Raw genomic sequence first — 14842 nt, forward strand, 5'->3', positions numbered from 1 at the left:
CAAGCGCTGGTTGTGATAGACAAATAGTGTAATTAAGAAGAACACAGTCCTGCGTCTGTCGACTAAGTAAGGTTCGACATATACAAAATGCATCATAGGGACGAGCTAAAAGCCATCATTCTCAGATGGACCAGGAAAAATACAAGGTTGATTAACGATATGATTTGAATGCAGCCCTGTTGGCTCGGAAAAAAAAAACACGGAACTGCCTCCCGGGTCGCTTAGGGCGACTCCGGAGGCGCCGCCGCCGGGACCTTCGAAGGCCCTTCCCCGCCTCCCCGTTCACCACGCCGCCGCCGGAGGAGGCCGTCCCACGGCGGACGGCGGCGGCGGGGCTTGTCCACTCGTATTTTTCTTTCTCTGGCCTTTCGGTCTTCAACTCAACCCTTTCAAGATTTCTTCCGATCTGATCATCTGTCGTCCTGCATCCCGGCCTACCGATCTGGCTGCGGCCGTTCTACGTCGGCGGCATCGCGATCTGGTCGCCAGTAGCCTCACGATCTGGCACGCCGCCGGCCTTTAGATCTGCATCTTCGCGGATCGTGGCTGCGTCGTACAAGATGCGCGGCAAGATGCGTTCGTCCACGCCTCATGCATGCCAAGCATGCAACGCATGTATATTGCTGGGCTGGATGTATGTCGCTTCACCATCAGGGCCATGCACATGCACTCAGTGCCTGCATGGAGAAGATCAGCGGCCGGCGGCCGGCTAGCCTGCCGGCGCACCACGCCCCTGTGCTGACATCGGGCACTGGGTGTGCTGTTGGTGACCCTCTCCCGTGGTTCGGTGCCGCCCGATCGACGTACAAACTGGTCTCGGGTGTGATGCCGCCACGGGATGGCTGCACGCCGAAGCGACTTGATTTCTCCGGTCTTCCTCATTGGAGATCTATACGGATTGGCGTCCCTGGATGTCTAGATCAGAAGATTCCAGTCGCACGCACTCACATTATCAGCCATCATGGCTTCAAGGGGTGCGGCATGAAACTTTACTTTATTATTTAGTCATGGGACATGTCTAAATCAAGATTCCCAAGGCAATGATAGAGGCGAAGAAAGGAGCAGTGCTATGCAGCCGACGATTTCCCAGCCGATGCATGCACGACACTAGCTTATCAGCGTTCGATTAAATTCCTCTCTAAATAAGGACCGTGAGATCCTACTATCGTGCACATGTCGTCCAGAAATCATCGTGTGTGAAGCTATTCCGCGAAGGAAGTCATAGCGGCTGCGATTGGAGGTGTTGAAGCGTTGACGGAACGGTTTATTGGATGCGTTGAAAATTGTGTGCTAGGTGTTTGGTGACTTGCAACAGCGGCCTCGGCAAGCGAGGGCAGCAACACTGGAGGATTGCAAATTTGGTGGTGCTCCTCGAGTACCGAGTTTCGATTCCCAGGGTGAAAACCCAAGGTCTAGTCTTTACTGGTTGTCCTGGCAATGACCTTGTTGAAGGCATTGTTTTTGTGTGAATTCAGACTTTGTCCAGGGTGAAAACTCAAGATCTTCGATCGGGTAACGACAACGCTTGTGCATTGTTTCCTTCTTGAAGGCGTTGCTTTTGGAGAACCTCTTTTGTAATCCGAGTGTTGTTTCCGGTGGTGGTTAGAGTGTTGTTGTTGCTAGTGATTGATCACCATGGCAGGGTCTTTTTTCTTCAGTTCTCTTTATTTTCTTTTTTGGCTGTGTGTATCCCTGATGTCTTTGGACATCTTGTTGGTACAGAGGCCGGGTATAATTGGTATCTTCGCGATATTAATATATTCCCCTTGTCGAAAAAGAACGTCAGGGTGTACAGGTTCAGGTCAGGTTAAGCAAGTATGGCCATGATAAGCAAGTAATTTGCTCGTCCCTAGTGTAGTACTCCCTCCGTTCGAAAATACTTGCCACCAAAATGAATAAAAAGTGATGTATCTAGAACTAAAATACGTCTAGATACATCTTCTTTTATCCATTTTGATGACAAGTATTTCCGGACGAAGGGAGTACTAGCTCTGTTCCTAAACACTGTCCTATTAGCCGAAAACGAAACAAGTATGGCCATGATAAGCATGTAATTTTTCTCTTATAACAAGTATGGCCATGTGTCTGAACTCTGAACAGAGGGTGTAACTAATAGAATGGTCACATGCATGCTGCTGTTTCCATTATACAGGATTCGATTATCGCTGGCTACGTCCTTGAAGTCGGGAGATAAATCATGAGCAAAAAGATGTCGATTAACTAATTTGTATCAGTGTTCAAATTTAACTGAATACCAAAGCAACAAAATCAACATTGATAACTTTGTTCCCTGCATATCAAAGCTACAAACCCAAGTTCACAGCATACCTAAGCAACAAAAGCAACATTGGTAAATTGCTAACTTATGTGCTGAATGTATACCTAATTAGGCTTCACTTGTTTTGCAACTTCTTCAGTTCTTCAGAAGCTCTGAACGGCACGAACAACGCAATGCTAAAGTCAGTCACGCCAATCAACAGTCATACCAAACCACCGAGGTTACTCTGCTTCTCCAGGCGCACGACATAACCATGAAGGCGCACGACATAACCAATGCAACGAAATAAGTTTTTTGGGGGTCAGTGGAGGACCTTCAATGGTCATTTAGTAAAAATAATACCACGAAGGCGGTGAACGTGGTACAGTCATAACCCACCGAAGAGATGGACGAACTACTGCATCAATATCAAAATATAAGACATAAATATAAGACGTTTTTATAGTTCAAACTAAACTAAAAAAATGTCTTATATTTTGGTTCAGACTAGTATATTATAGGTAGAGATGAATAATTTGTGGAGATGAAGAATTCTCCTCCGCTTCCTGGAGAATTTGTAGGTGGTCCTACATGGACATGTTTTAGATAATAGAAGAGTGACGTCAAAATTCAACCTTGCACAATTGCGGTAGATGTTAAATAGCAGAGACCCAATTCCTTGCACAATTTGTTCGAGTACTGTATTCTACTCAATTAGTTAATAGATAAGAGATATAATTACATGATACAATGTAGAAGAGACCTGATTCCTTGCACAATTTGTTCGAGTACTGTATATTCTACTCAATTAGTTAATAGACAAGAGATATAATTACATGATACCATGTCACACAATATCACAAATTAAAGATAGCATCATCTTTGGTTCTCAATTATTGGTGGTGCCTTCTCTGGTCGTTGATGTTCTCAAGCCGCATTGTGGGCAATTATTGGTGGTGTCCTCTTCTCTGGGCAGTTTGGGACTAACCGCATAAGCAACCAGCATAAAGCCTAACGTCATCTTGGCAGCTAAGTCAAACACACCCCGAATCCTCATTGCATAACGCCGAGTACGCCTGCATGTAGAAAGAGGTAAGATCATATATACCAACCTGTCAAACAAACAGAAACTTAAGGAAGAAATAGATGTAGTTTTGTATCCTACAGACGGTCGGGTTCTTGACTGGCTTGTACAGAGGGACTAGTGGTGGGAATCTTCCCCCGCTTGTATAAGGCATCATACAGCTCCTCCACCTTCTGCTTCCTCATCTTCTGCTTCATCTCATGAGCATGCTGGATTGATACACACAAATAATGATCAGTGTGCTTCCTTCATATCATTGAGTATTAAATAAGCATTGATTACAACTGTTAAATAATTAAGAAGGATACTATACTAACTGTCAATTAGGTGAGGTTCAATATATATACATAATCAATGTTTTTGAGTCGCCGACTAATCGCCGAGTCGTCGCAGCGTGGCTGGCTCGCGCAGGCGACTTGACTCAGGAAGCGAATCGCGCGACTCGCTGGCTCGCCCGCGACTTGACGCGATTAGTCGGCGGCTAGTAGCCGCCAGTCACGTGGCTTGCTCCAGATCGGCCCACCTGCCGAGATATTTGGGGGGGGGGGGGGGGGGGGGATAAATAGAGAGCCACGCGGGAACTACAGAGGAAGAGAGGGAAATGGAGGGAAACCGCGCGGGTCTCCTGACCTAGGACTCCAGATCGGCGGCCGCCGGCGACGTGCCCCTCCAGATCCGCCGGTGACGCGCGCCCCCAAGAGCTTCCTCCGCCGGTGACCTGCCCCCACTAGCCTCCTCCGCCTCCGCCTCCATCTTCTCCTGCGCCTGCGCCAGCAAAGACTGCAGGTATGGCTCGTCGCCCCCTCTGCCTCTCTTTGCTCTGCTTCTGCTGCTGTGTGCTCTGCTTCGGCTGCTGCGTGCTCTGCTGCTGCTGCTGCTGTGTGCTCTGCTTCTGCTGCTGCGTGCTCTGCTGCTGCTGTGTGCTCTGCTTCTGCTGCTGCGTGCTCTGCGTGCTCTGCTGCTGCTGCTGCTCTATGTACTGATGTGCTCTGCTGCTCTAATTAGTAATTACTAATGAGGATGACTGACCAAACTGTCAATAGTGCAGCCGGCGGCAATGGGCCTGAGCCTGAGCAGTATGATCCATCCAAGGATCCTAAGCGGAAGGCAAAGTCGGGAGACCCTGGGTGGAAGTATGGGTATTGGCATGATATGAACAGGATGGATAGGATACGATGCACTTTTTGCGGGACAGATGTGCATGCTGGAATAGCAAGGTTCAAGCGTCACCTAGCTGGGGCTAGTACTAAAGGGAAGAAGAATTCTATAAAATGCAAGAAGGTGCCAGAGGCTGTTTCAAAGGAGATGCTGGATTTCATGAAGGCCTACGCAAAGAAGCATAATATGCCAGGGGAGTCTGATAAAGAAGATACAGCAACTGGTGATGAAGAAGAGGATGCAACAGCAACTCAAACTAGTAGTAGGACAACAGCAAAAAGGAAGGCCGAGTCTGTCCAAACTGAATTACCGACACAAAAGGCTTCAAGAACAATTGCCGGGATGATTAGGAAGACTCCGGAAGAAGTCATTGAGCTAAGGCACTCGAAGAATCCTTCTCAAGCCGCATTGAACGCAGGTTGCTTCAAAAGGACCACCGAGGACAAGGATAGAGTTGATGATCATTGGGCAGCATTTTTCTATGCTAATGCCATTCCCTTCAATGTTACCCGATCAAGAGCCTTTGAGATTGCATTGGAGTCCACCGGGTAATATGGTCCAGGCTACATCCCCCCAACTATTCATGCTCTTAGGCTTCCACTTCTTGTGAAAGCAAAGAAGAAGACACATGCATTGAGAGAGCAACATGAGCTGGCTTGGCAAGAGTATGGCTGCACACTAATGTCCGATGGGTGGACCGATGGGAGGACTAGGCACTTGGTCAACTTCCTTGACAATAGTCCGGCCGGGACTTTCTTCATTGATAGCGTTGACATATCAGCCCTAGTAGCCAGCAAAGAATTGTTGGCAGATTTGATGGAGAAAAGGATCAACGACATTGGAAGAGGCTACGTGGTTCAGATTTGCACGGATTATGGTGGTAACTACAAGGCAGCGGGTAGACTCTTAACGGAGAGGATCCCTACATTATGGTGGACCCCTTGTGCAGCCCATTGTTTGAACCTTATGTTGGAGTCCATTTGCAAAATCAAGCAATTCAGCGAGTGTATTACAAATGGAAAAAGGGTGTCTACATTCATCTACAGGCATGGCAAGGTTTTAGATGAAATGAGAGTGAAGACCGGCAACCGTGATCTTGTGAGGGCTGGAGCTACTCGCTTTGCCACAAATTTTCTCAACTTGCAAAGCTTGCACAAACATAGGCAAGCTCTCAAAGAATTGTTTGTGGGTGATGTTTGGCATAGCAATAAGAAGTTGTCAACCTCACCGGTGGGACAAAAAGTTCAAGAAGATGTGTTGTCCATTAGTTTTTGGAACTCCGTAGAGACTTGCATGAAAGTTTCTCTACCTCTTCTAAGGGTGCTAAGGATTGTTGATGGCGATGAGAAGCCGGCGATGCCCGAGGTTATGGCAGCAATGGATTATGCAAAGGAGAGAATCAAGGCTGCGATAGATGACAAACCAACGTTGGTTAAGAAGGTGATAAAAATAGTGGAGGACAAGTGGGAATCTCAAATGGGGGTGAAGTTGTATGGAGCTGCACTATTCTTAAACCCAAATAGGATCTATGGTCTCAAAGCTAAGCCCGAGAAAGCACGATATTGTCAAAGGCTTAGGCATATGTTCAATGAGGTGCTATTGCACATGGAGCCCGATGATGATAAAGCAAGCGTGATAAGTAGATTGGCTGATGACTATGAAAGAGGTGAAGGTGAATGCTTCAGCTCTAAGTTGGCAATCAATGACCGAACAAAAAAGAGTCCTCGTAAGTTACTTCAGCTCTAGCCTTCTACTTTTTCATAAATTTCAGCACCTATCTTTTTTGGATTACGAATTCTAACATTCTCTTCATCTGTACTCATGCAGTTCTTTGGTGGGGTGCTTATGGTGGCCTTGCTTATGAGCTGCAACATTTAGCAAAGCACATAGTTAGCCATTGTGCTTCAGCTTCCGGTTGCGAACGAAATTGGTCTTGCTTTCAAAATGTAAGTAGTAAGTACCAACTTGATGTTCATTGTACTTCTGTAGTTCTTTGGTGGGGTGCTTATGGTAGCCTTTCTAATTGTTTTCTTGTATGTTGTTTTCAGATCCATAGCAAAAAGAGAAATAGGTTGGAGTTCCAAAGACTTAATGATTTGTCATATGTTCAATACAACCGGAAGAATGCCGATAGGTTCCAAAAGATTCGTGAGGAAGGCTCCAAAGGGACTAGGTCTGACCCATTAGTCCTAGAAGACTTACAATGGGACAATGAATGGGTTGACCATAATGCCCAGCCGGTTTATGAAGGGGCTGATATCACTTGGGCTCAAGTTGACGAAGCTGTCGGTGCATCTGAAGGTCCATTGCGCAACCTTAGAAGCCGTGGGAGTGGGAGCCAGGCTGCTGTTACTCATGTCTATTCTCGATCTCGAGTGCACCAAGTTGGAGAAGATGAGGACGAGGAGGATGATGCAAATCAGGAGGTTGAGCTTGAAGATTATTCAACAAGTGAAGATGATCAAGAGGGAAATCAAGGTGAAGGTGAAGGTGGAGGTGAAGAGAGAGGCTCCATTGGCTTTGATGATGATCTGGATTACTAGGACGATTGATGGAACTTGGGCTGGTGTGGCTTCATTTTGGACATATGGAGTTGGGGGCTCTTGGGGCTGGTGTGCCTCATTTTGGACATATGGAGTTGGGGACATATGGAGTTGGGGGCTCTTGGGGCTGGTGTGCCCCATTTTGGACATATGGAGTTGGGGGCTCTTGGGGCTGGTGTGCCTCATTTTGGACATAGGATTTGGGGCTGCTGTGGACCGTGTGGCTTCTTTTTGGACATATGGAGTTGGGGGCTTGGGGGTTGGGCTGGTATGCCTTACCCCTTATTTTGGACATAGGGTTTGGGGTCGATTTGGGGCTGGTTGTTAAGAGTTAAGAACTTGGTAGTTCGTAGTTAAATGTAATGAACTAATGCTTAATTTCTGTTGTAATACTTGTTGCTGTGATCTGTGATGGTATTTATATGTAGAACTGCTGCTGTTTTCCTTATCTGAATCAGGTGATCAGGTGCAAAGAGAAAAGGATCATCAAGGAAAACAAATTGAGACAGATGGACACACAAGAAGTAAGTTCTCCTCTTTATTTCAACTCAAATGTGCAAGTTTCCTATTACATGATGCAAACAACTTGATGCTCATGCTTGCTATTACATTTATACTGCAAGGTGCACCTGCAATCAACAAAGACGAGCTTGCACAAGGTCAGAAAGGGATTTCCATTGCCAACTATAAAAGATTACAAGGTAATATCACTCCTAATTCTACCCCTAAATCCTATTCTAAGCCATGGCGACTTGGGGCGACTAATCAAGCCAAGTCGCAGACTCAAGCCAGCAAGCCACTAGCCACAGCCTCGGCGACTTGGCTTGACTCAGCGACTCAAAAATAGAGTACATAATACATATATGCAATGCATGCTTGATTTGGTTGCTAATAAAGAGATCTGTTAAATGAGCTACTTGAAATCAGTTAACGTGGATGGATCATTGCTAGGAATTCAAGATCCTGCAATTGCGCTAATCCATCAGTTCTACAGTGCATGTGCTTAGGAAATGAAGCATTGACTAGTAGGAAGTGCAGCAAGCAGAAGAGGGGATGATTCAATATATCAAAACAGCAACCATCGAACCTCTTGTGTTGCAATTAACAGTTTGCTAAAAGGATGAGTAAAAAGTCACTATGCTCGGTTCAGGTCAGGTTAAACAATTATGATGATGCTCGGTTCCAGTCAGGTTAAACAGTTATGATGATGCCAATTGATCTAGCTCTTGTTTCTAGCTAAGTAAGTACTCCTTCCGTCTGTTTTTACTTCACATATAAGATTTGTTTGAAATCAAACATACTCCCTTCGATCCATATCACTCATCGCTCAAACAAATGTAGTGATATGGATTGAAGGGAGTAGAAAAAATATCAACATTCACAATACCAAATCAATATAAAATTATCACTATGCCATTATTTTTCATATTGGATAATAATTTTAGTATTGTAAATGTTGATGTCTTCAAATATAAATTAAGAAAATTTTACACTATATGCGAAGATGTAAAGGGAGCTTAATAGTTGCCATCCTTGATGTCGGGAGAGAAAAGATACCTCGCTGAAGAACCTTCTTGGCACGAGTTGGCCGCGTCGCTCCTCCGCGACCGTCGCCAGCGTTTTACCGAGCCTCCTCGCCAGGCATCGAACCGCTGCCATGGATCCTCGCCGGTCTGCAAATAATTAGGCAATAAGGACGAGCACATCACGAATCACCGCCGCCGCTCGGCTCCCCAATCTAGGGATTTCGGTGAGCGTACCTTGCGGATAGATCTGGGCGCTCCTTCCTCAGGCGGCTAGGGTTCCTTGTTTGCCTTCTTTCCGCCTCCGCCGGCGAGGTGTGGGCTGGGGATTTGGGGGCTAGTTTCTTTCTTGCGCTCTGCGACGGTGCGCCAAGTTATAATCTTGCGAGCAGGCCCAGCCCAACTTCCTTTCCGATGTCGGAACTACTACCACAATCGGTTTCCTAATAATAATCCTAAAACAAAAGAAAACGTACGACTGCCGGTGTCATATCTTTGTACGACGGAGGATTCTTTTTCCTTTCTTTTCAAAACACTATTTTTTTTCTATCGAGAAAAAATGTTTCTTGTCTTTATAATTTTCCCTTTAGAGAAAAAAATATATATAATAAGCATGCATGTGTATCGTGTGATTTTTTTATCATTTATCCTAAAAAGAAACATATCAAAAAATGAACAAAAATATAAGCAAGGAAATAGAGATGTTTAAAAATTGTGGAAATAGTCACAACCCCATGTAAAAAATAAGATCACAACTTGCAAAATTAAATGTATGAAAAAAAAAACCTAAACTTGCCAAGATAATAAAAAATGTGCATATTAACTTCTACTCCCTTCATTCCTAAATATAAGACCCTGGTTTCGATAGTATTTAGGAACGGAGAGAGTAGAAACTTAAGTTGTTTCCAGAGTGTACATATGTACATAGTATCTTTCAGAAACTGAATAAAATGCTTCTTTCTTTATGACAACGCTTGAGGTGTGCAACACTGAACAGAAGAGCCCATACGAACATGTAGTGTCTTTAGCACAAAAGAAATTCTGCGAGTTATTCCAGGACAAGCACATGATTTTCTGGCGTGTTATTTGTGAAACATAATTTAACCAGATCCAGGAAAATACAAAATGCTCAAGATAAAATGTCAGTACGAGATGCTTGGTTTATTCAGAACTGAGTTTCAAGGAAGTAATTTCATGTTACATTATTTATAAACTTTGTTGCAGAAATAGAAAAATACATATATAAATCGAACAGTCACAACATCCTAACTCAAGTTACATTATGCAAAAATCTGCCACCATTGATTGCTCTTGTGTGATTCTTGTTGGGCGATGGGATGCCGTTGATGCTTACTCATGCCACAGAAGCTGAAATCGGGAGAACTTGCTGGGCCATTGTTTCGAGGTCCTAACTACAGTGTTCCATCTGTGTATGGTCACTCCAGCTGGAATTACACTTCAATGCACAAATCAACTCTGGAATCGCAAACTATTTTGTACATCTCGCATGCTACACCTCTGAGAGTTTCAGGAAAAAGCAAAAGTTAAAATAGTAGACATAGTACGAATATTAAGACATTTGATGTACTAGTATTTGTTTGCATAGAAACCAATAAACAAACATCTCTCTAGTTCAGAGTAGCAAGGCAATCAAAATAAAGACTATGTGCAGACAAGAATGAAAATTATGTAAATAAACTACACAGTGCCACTTGAATGGGAGAATACATATTGCTGAAAAGAATACACTTTGATCTCTTCGCATGGAGAATGAATGAATTGCAACTAGGGAAACTTTCTTCCACATGAATGAGTGCAACAACTCCAAAGGATAATTTAAGACTTTCACCTAAAGACGATTCGCCTCTATCACCAGCATATGAAAGACCAGTGAGCTGAAGATCGAGTGCCACATGCATAGGAGTTTCAAGTGATAATTCTGTTAGAAATATGAGCAATTTACCATATGATTTTACTAACAGAAATACTAGATAAAACATGACTATTATAGCAGAGAAACAAGTCATGCAATCTGACAATGAGAAGGTAAATAGCATTTGAAAATATGAACTGTAACCAAACATATCTAGAGCAGATAGTAGAGCAAGTTGCATATATGAAGAACCTAACATATGTAGGGCAGACACTAGAACAAAGAACTGTGGCAGAACCTCTAACAAAACAAGCAAGAACACGTACGGGACAGCAGCAACAACAGTAGCACTGGACTTGGGGTCGACATCCTCGCCAGCCATGTCGTCGAAGAGGTTGTCAACGTCGGGGAAGAAGTCGTCGTCGGAGTCCGGGGCGTCCGTGACGAAGAAGTCAGTAGTCGCGCGCAGCGCTCCCCAAAAACCTTATCACCCTTCTCCCGTACAGGACTCAAAGATGTGCGGTTTCGGAGGCCTACTGTCCCAACTTGCGGTGAACGTAGCAGTAGCTCAGTGCTCAGGAACCTGGGGAGCGAGAGGAATGTGTTGTTCAGCTTCCGTGTGACCTTTTTGTATACCAGTCGTGCATGGCAAAAATTTAGACATCGGCTCGTTCCCGCAACCCGCGTCGCGTCAAGGCGGGGCGGGGCGGGCGGAGGAGGAGGAGCGCGCGTGAATGTCCCTCTTGTTCTCATGCTCATACATGTGAGAAAATATCCTCCCTTATAAGGAGATCCAACTCCCACTAAACTAGCAATATGTGACTAAATTTAGTTCCACCTCTTGCCTTGCATGAATGGGCTGCGTGTGCCTTTAGGATTTATTAAAAATTTCTAAAACTGCTATTGGGCTGGCCCAAAATAGACAAAATTCCAGCAGATTCTATTTCCAGTAAACTGAGGAAATAAACTAATAAAGGAGAAGCTAATGCCATGTGTGCTCAACCAACATATGAAAAACCAATGTGGTACAGGAGGGTATCATATGAAAGACCAATGTAGTACATGAGGGTATCTTGATATGAGAATTGTTGTACAGAGATGAACCATATGACAGTCTAACGGAGAAACACATGTTTGTGATAATTAGTGCTGGTTAAGACATCGAGAGCTGCAACTCTCTTTTGTTGTCAGGATATATGACGCTTCGTGTTGTATTTCGATTTCTTCTCATCCGACATTCTCGCATAGCATGATTGAACACTTTTCCTTTTAGGATCGGCTGTTGGATTATGTGTGATATTTGCACTACCATCCATAGTTTTAGACCGCATTATCCCAAGAAAATGATGTGCAAATTCAACTATACACCATGTGAAGCAGTCAAAATTGCAAGAGCCAGCCCTTTTTGGTTTTTCTGCGATAAGTAGGAAACAGAGTATGAAAATTGCATACTTGAACAAAGCCGACTGTTCAGATCAGAGACGCTATCTTTAGATATTAGTAGCAATTGTCCTTCGTTGACAGAACTAAGTTTGCTTCGAGTATCCCCTGCATAGGCGACCCTTCTCGCCAGTAGATGTGCAGAGACTGTTCTTGGAGCTTGAACATCTCATGAAGGTAGAATGGCATCCAATAGCTCGCCGAACCATGTTTTTACCTTATCATCATAGTTTTCTACCTTGTACATATAAGCAAGCTCCGAGCATTAGTGATCGTTATAAGTCTGAAGCTACCTGTAAAACTCGAGAGTGTCACCAAATAAAAAGGCAACGTTGAATAAATCTAGAAGAATGTGGATCAAATAATTGTAAAAACTGTTACGGGTGTAGAATAGCGGAACAGGTATCTGACCATACTTTGGCCATATACATATACTTCTGCAGTTAGATGGGTCAGATTCTCCAGAAGAGAAATCTGCATTTTATCATTTCGTTTGGATAACTCTACGAAGAGCTTTCCAAGTTCCAGGTTGATCAATGTGCGGATAGAGCCCAACTCTGGTACCTGAAGAATACTAAATTTGACTAAGACTGGAAGAAATCCTGACACACGGATTTGCCAAGTTTGAACAAAAGATAAATAAAGTTAAAGTGCTATTCCAGTCAAGTATGTTCAGTTCATGTCTAGGATGGGTCATCTGTCTTCACCTTGTGTACCATGCTATTTTTTTACTGGAAATATGCAACTTGTATTTTCACGGAGCCATAGATAAGTATATATACATGTACATGTACATTGTAAGTCGGGGAACACGAGCAACATCAGGAACATGAAAAGATGAAGTGCTAAGAATGCCTCGACCAGTAACCGGGAGAGAGGTACCATCAGCAGTAAGAACATGAAAGGAGAATCGAGAGGTCGAGTAGAGGACATAGTGGATGAATCATGAGTCGTATGAAAAGATGCTCCAGTATTAAGAATCCACGGAGATGTACTTGCTTGTGTAGAAGGTGCTCTGACAATGCCAGAAGAGTCAGCAGCAGAACCAGTAGAACCCGTCGATGGAGAACCGAAAGATGGAGCTAGCAGGCATCGAAGTCGCACAATCTCCTACTCGGTTAGGGGCGCAACTGAAGAGGTCGACATAGATGCACCCGACAATAGAGAGCCGGAGGCAACCAGCAGGGCACGAAGTCGTGCAATCTCCTCAATGAAATACACAGATGAAGTAGTTGACACAGTAGAACCGGGAGAGGAGTGGCCACCACCACCTGTGGAAGTGGAAGCCACTAGATGTGGCGGTGTAACAGGACTAGTAGTATCCACAAAGGCGGATGGAGACGAGGCCGTGTGCAGACAAGCACCAAGCGTCAATGTAAGAAGCATGTGCGAGGTGTAGTCGATGGAGCCATATGCACCAGCACTACCGGTGAAAGTCGCGAGAGGAGTCGGCGTAGAGCGACGGCCACCATGTTCAGAGGTCGTGAGAAGAGTCGTCGAGGAGCGACCAACACAACCTGCGGGAGACGGCGCAGTGGACGATGTCACAGGCTGGCGAGCACCAAGCACCGGGAAAAACACATATGCGAGACATGATCAGTGTGGGGCACACCTTCCAAAATTCAGCAGATAGTGTGGAGAGGAAATTGTACCCGACGACAATATGCTTCTTTTTTTACGAAAGGCAATGAGTCACCGGCCGAGCAAATCAGATCGGGATCAGTAGGTGGCGGCGGAGCAGATCAGATGACAACAAGTGAAGAAGGCCGCTGTGGCCGGTTTAGTCTGCCCGACATGTAGACCACGCAACGGCTGTGGCGTCCACGAGAAGCAGCGGCCCGACACGTGCCGAGGAGGCCTTCGGGCATGGATGCTTCAGGCAGGGGCGTCGGATCGGTACCTGCCATGGATGGATGGGTAAAGATTCCACCGGATCATAATAGGAGAGGAAACAATGGTGGTCGTTCGAAGAGAAGGGAACAGAAACGGCGGCGCATGACGGGATCAAGCATGAGCTGCGGCGTGTGAAAAAGAAAACTAGGGCTCTAATACCATGTTAGAAAATGTATTTCTATGATACAGATGCAGTAAATTGAAGTGCATCTAGTGCCCCTTAGTGATTTTTGTGTATTGAAGACTTATAGGTTAAGGGACTAATGTGTTTATGAGTGTACACAGGTCTATAAGTCTATGAGAAGTTTGAGATTTACAGTAAAAGTCGACCCCTAAAAATGAATATCTTTGACTGAAGATTTTGCATTTCTGAAGACTTTGAAAATGAAGAAATTGGTGTGACCTTGAAGACTTGGTAATCATTCAAGGAACATGAAGCGTGAAGACTTTTGTTTTCTTAGTTTCATTTTCTCTTTCTTGAGTCATAGGAAATACCATACTGTTAAAGGGGGTCGAGGAAATACTAAGAAAAAATTTCCATGTGATACTCAACTCAAAATCCTACACCTACCAATCCCTTCGAGTGAAGCCATTGAAAATCTCATACAGTTCAGTCAATTTCTTCAGTGACAGAGACGAAGTTCTTCTGGTCTTTGAGGAATTTGTCCTGACTGAAGAGTTAGAAATTCGCCAGTGCGGATTGCCTACACAGTGAGGAACATGATAGCCCTGAGGAATTTGAGCCTCAAATATCCGACCGTTGATGTGCTATGCGCCCGCTGTCCCAAAATATCTACCCACCTAACGGTCATATCATTGAAGGGCATTTATGTCTTATCATGTCGGGCTGCTCCCTTGGCTATAAATAGCTGCCCCCTACAACCACTAGCTGGTTGGCTGCTCCGAGAGAAACTGTCACTTGTCATTTGAGAGCATCCCATCCTCCCAGGACTTTGAGAGAAAATTATCAAGTGAGGAAACCCAAACCCAAACACCTACAAAACCAAAGTGATTGAGCATCACTGAAGAGATTGATCCTGCGTGGATCCGACGCTTGTTACCCTTGAAGAC

The 14842-nt window shown here is 44.7% G+C and overlaps 1 protein-coding gene and 1 long non-coding RNA gene across 2 annotated transcripts; one reads left to right on the forward strand and one right to left on the reverse strand.

The window, feature by feature from the left end:
- Nucleotides 1-2886: 2886 nt before the first annotated feature.
- LOC120965319 (uncharacterized) lies at nt 2887-8956 on the reverse strand. Its single transcript, XR_005758055.2, has 4 exons — nt 8803-8956; nt 8600-8715; nt 3423-3550; nt 2887-3333 (listed from the first exon to the last, which is right to left on the reverse strand). It is a non-coding gene; the product is annotated as an uncharacterized lncRNA (long non-coding RNA).
- LOC109787184 (uncharacterized) lies at nt 3898-7670 on the forward strand. The gene is made up of 3 exons (XM_073501420.1): nt 3898-6225; nt 6327-6445; nt 6548-7670. The coding sequence occupies exons 1-3, from the start codon at nt 5181-5183 to the stop codon at nt 7040-7042; spliced, it is 1659 nt and encodes a 552-aa protein (XP_073357521.1). The 5' UTR covers nt 3898-5180; the 3' UTR covers nt 7043-7670.
- Nucleotides 8957-14842: the final 5886 nt, after the last annotated feature.

Source organism: Aegilops tauschii, chromosome 1 (assembly GCF_002575655.3).
Source record: "Aegilops tauschii subsp. strangulata cultivar AL8/78 chromosome 1, Aet v6.0, whole genome shotgun sequence".
In the NCBI taxonomy this organism is placed as follows: Eukaryota; Viridiplantae; Streptophyta; class Magnoliopsida; order Poales; family Poaceae; genus Aegilops; species Aegilops tauschii.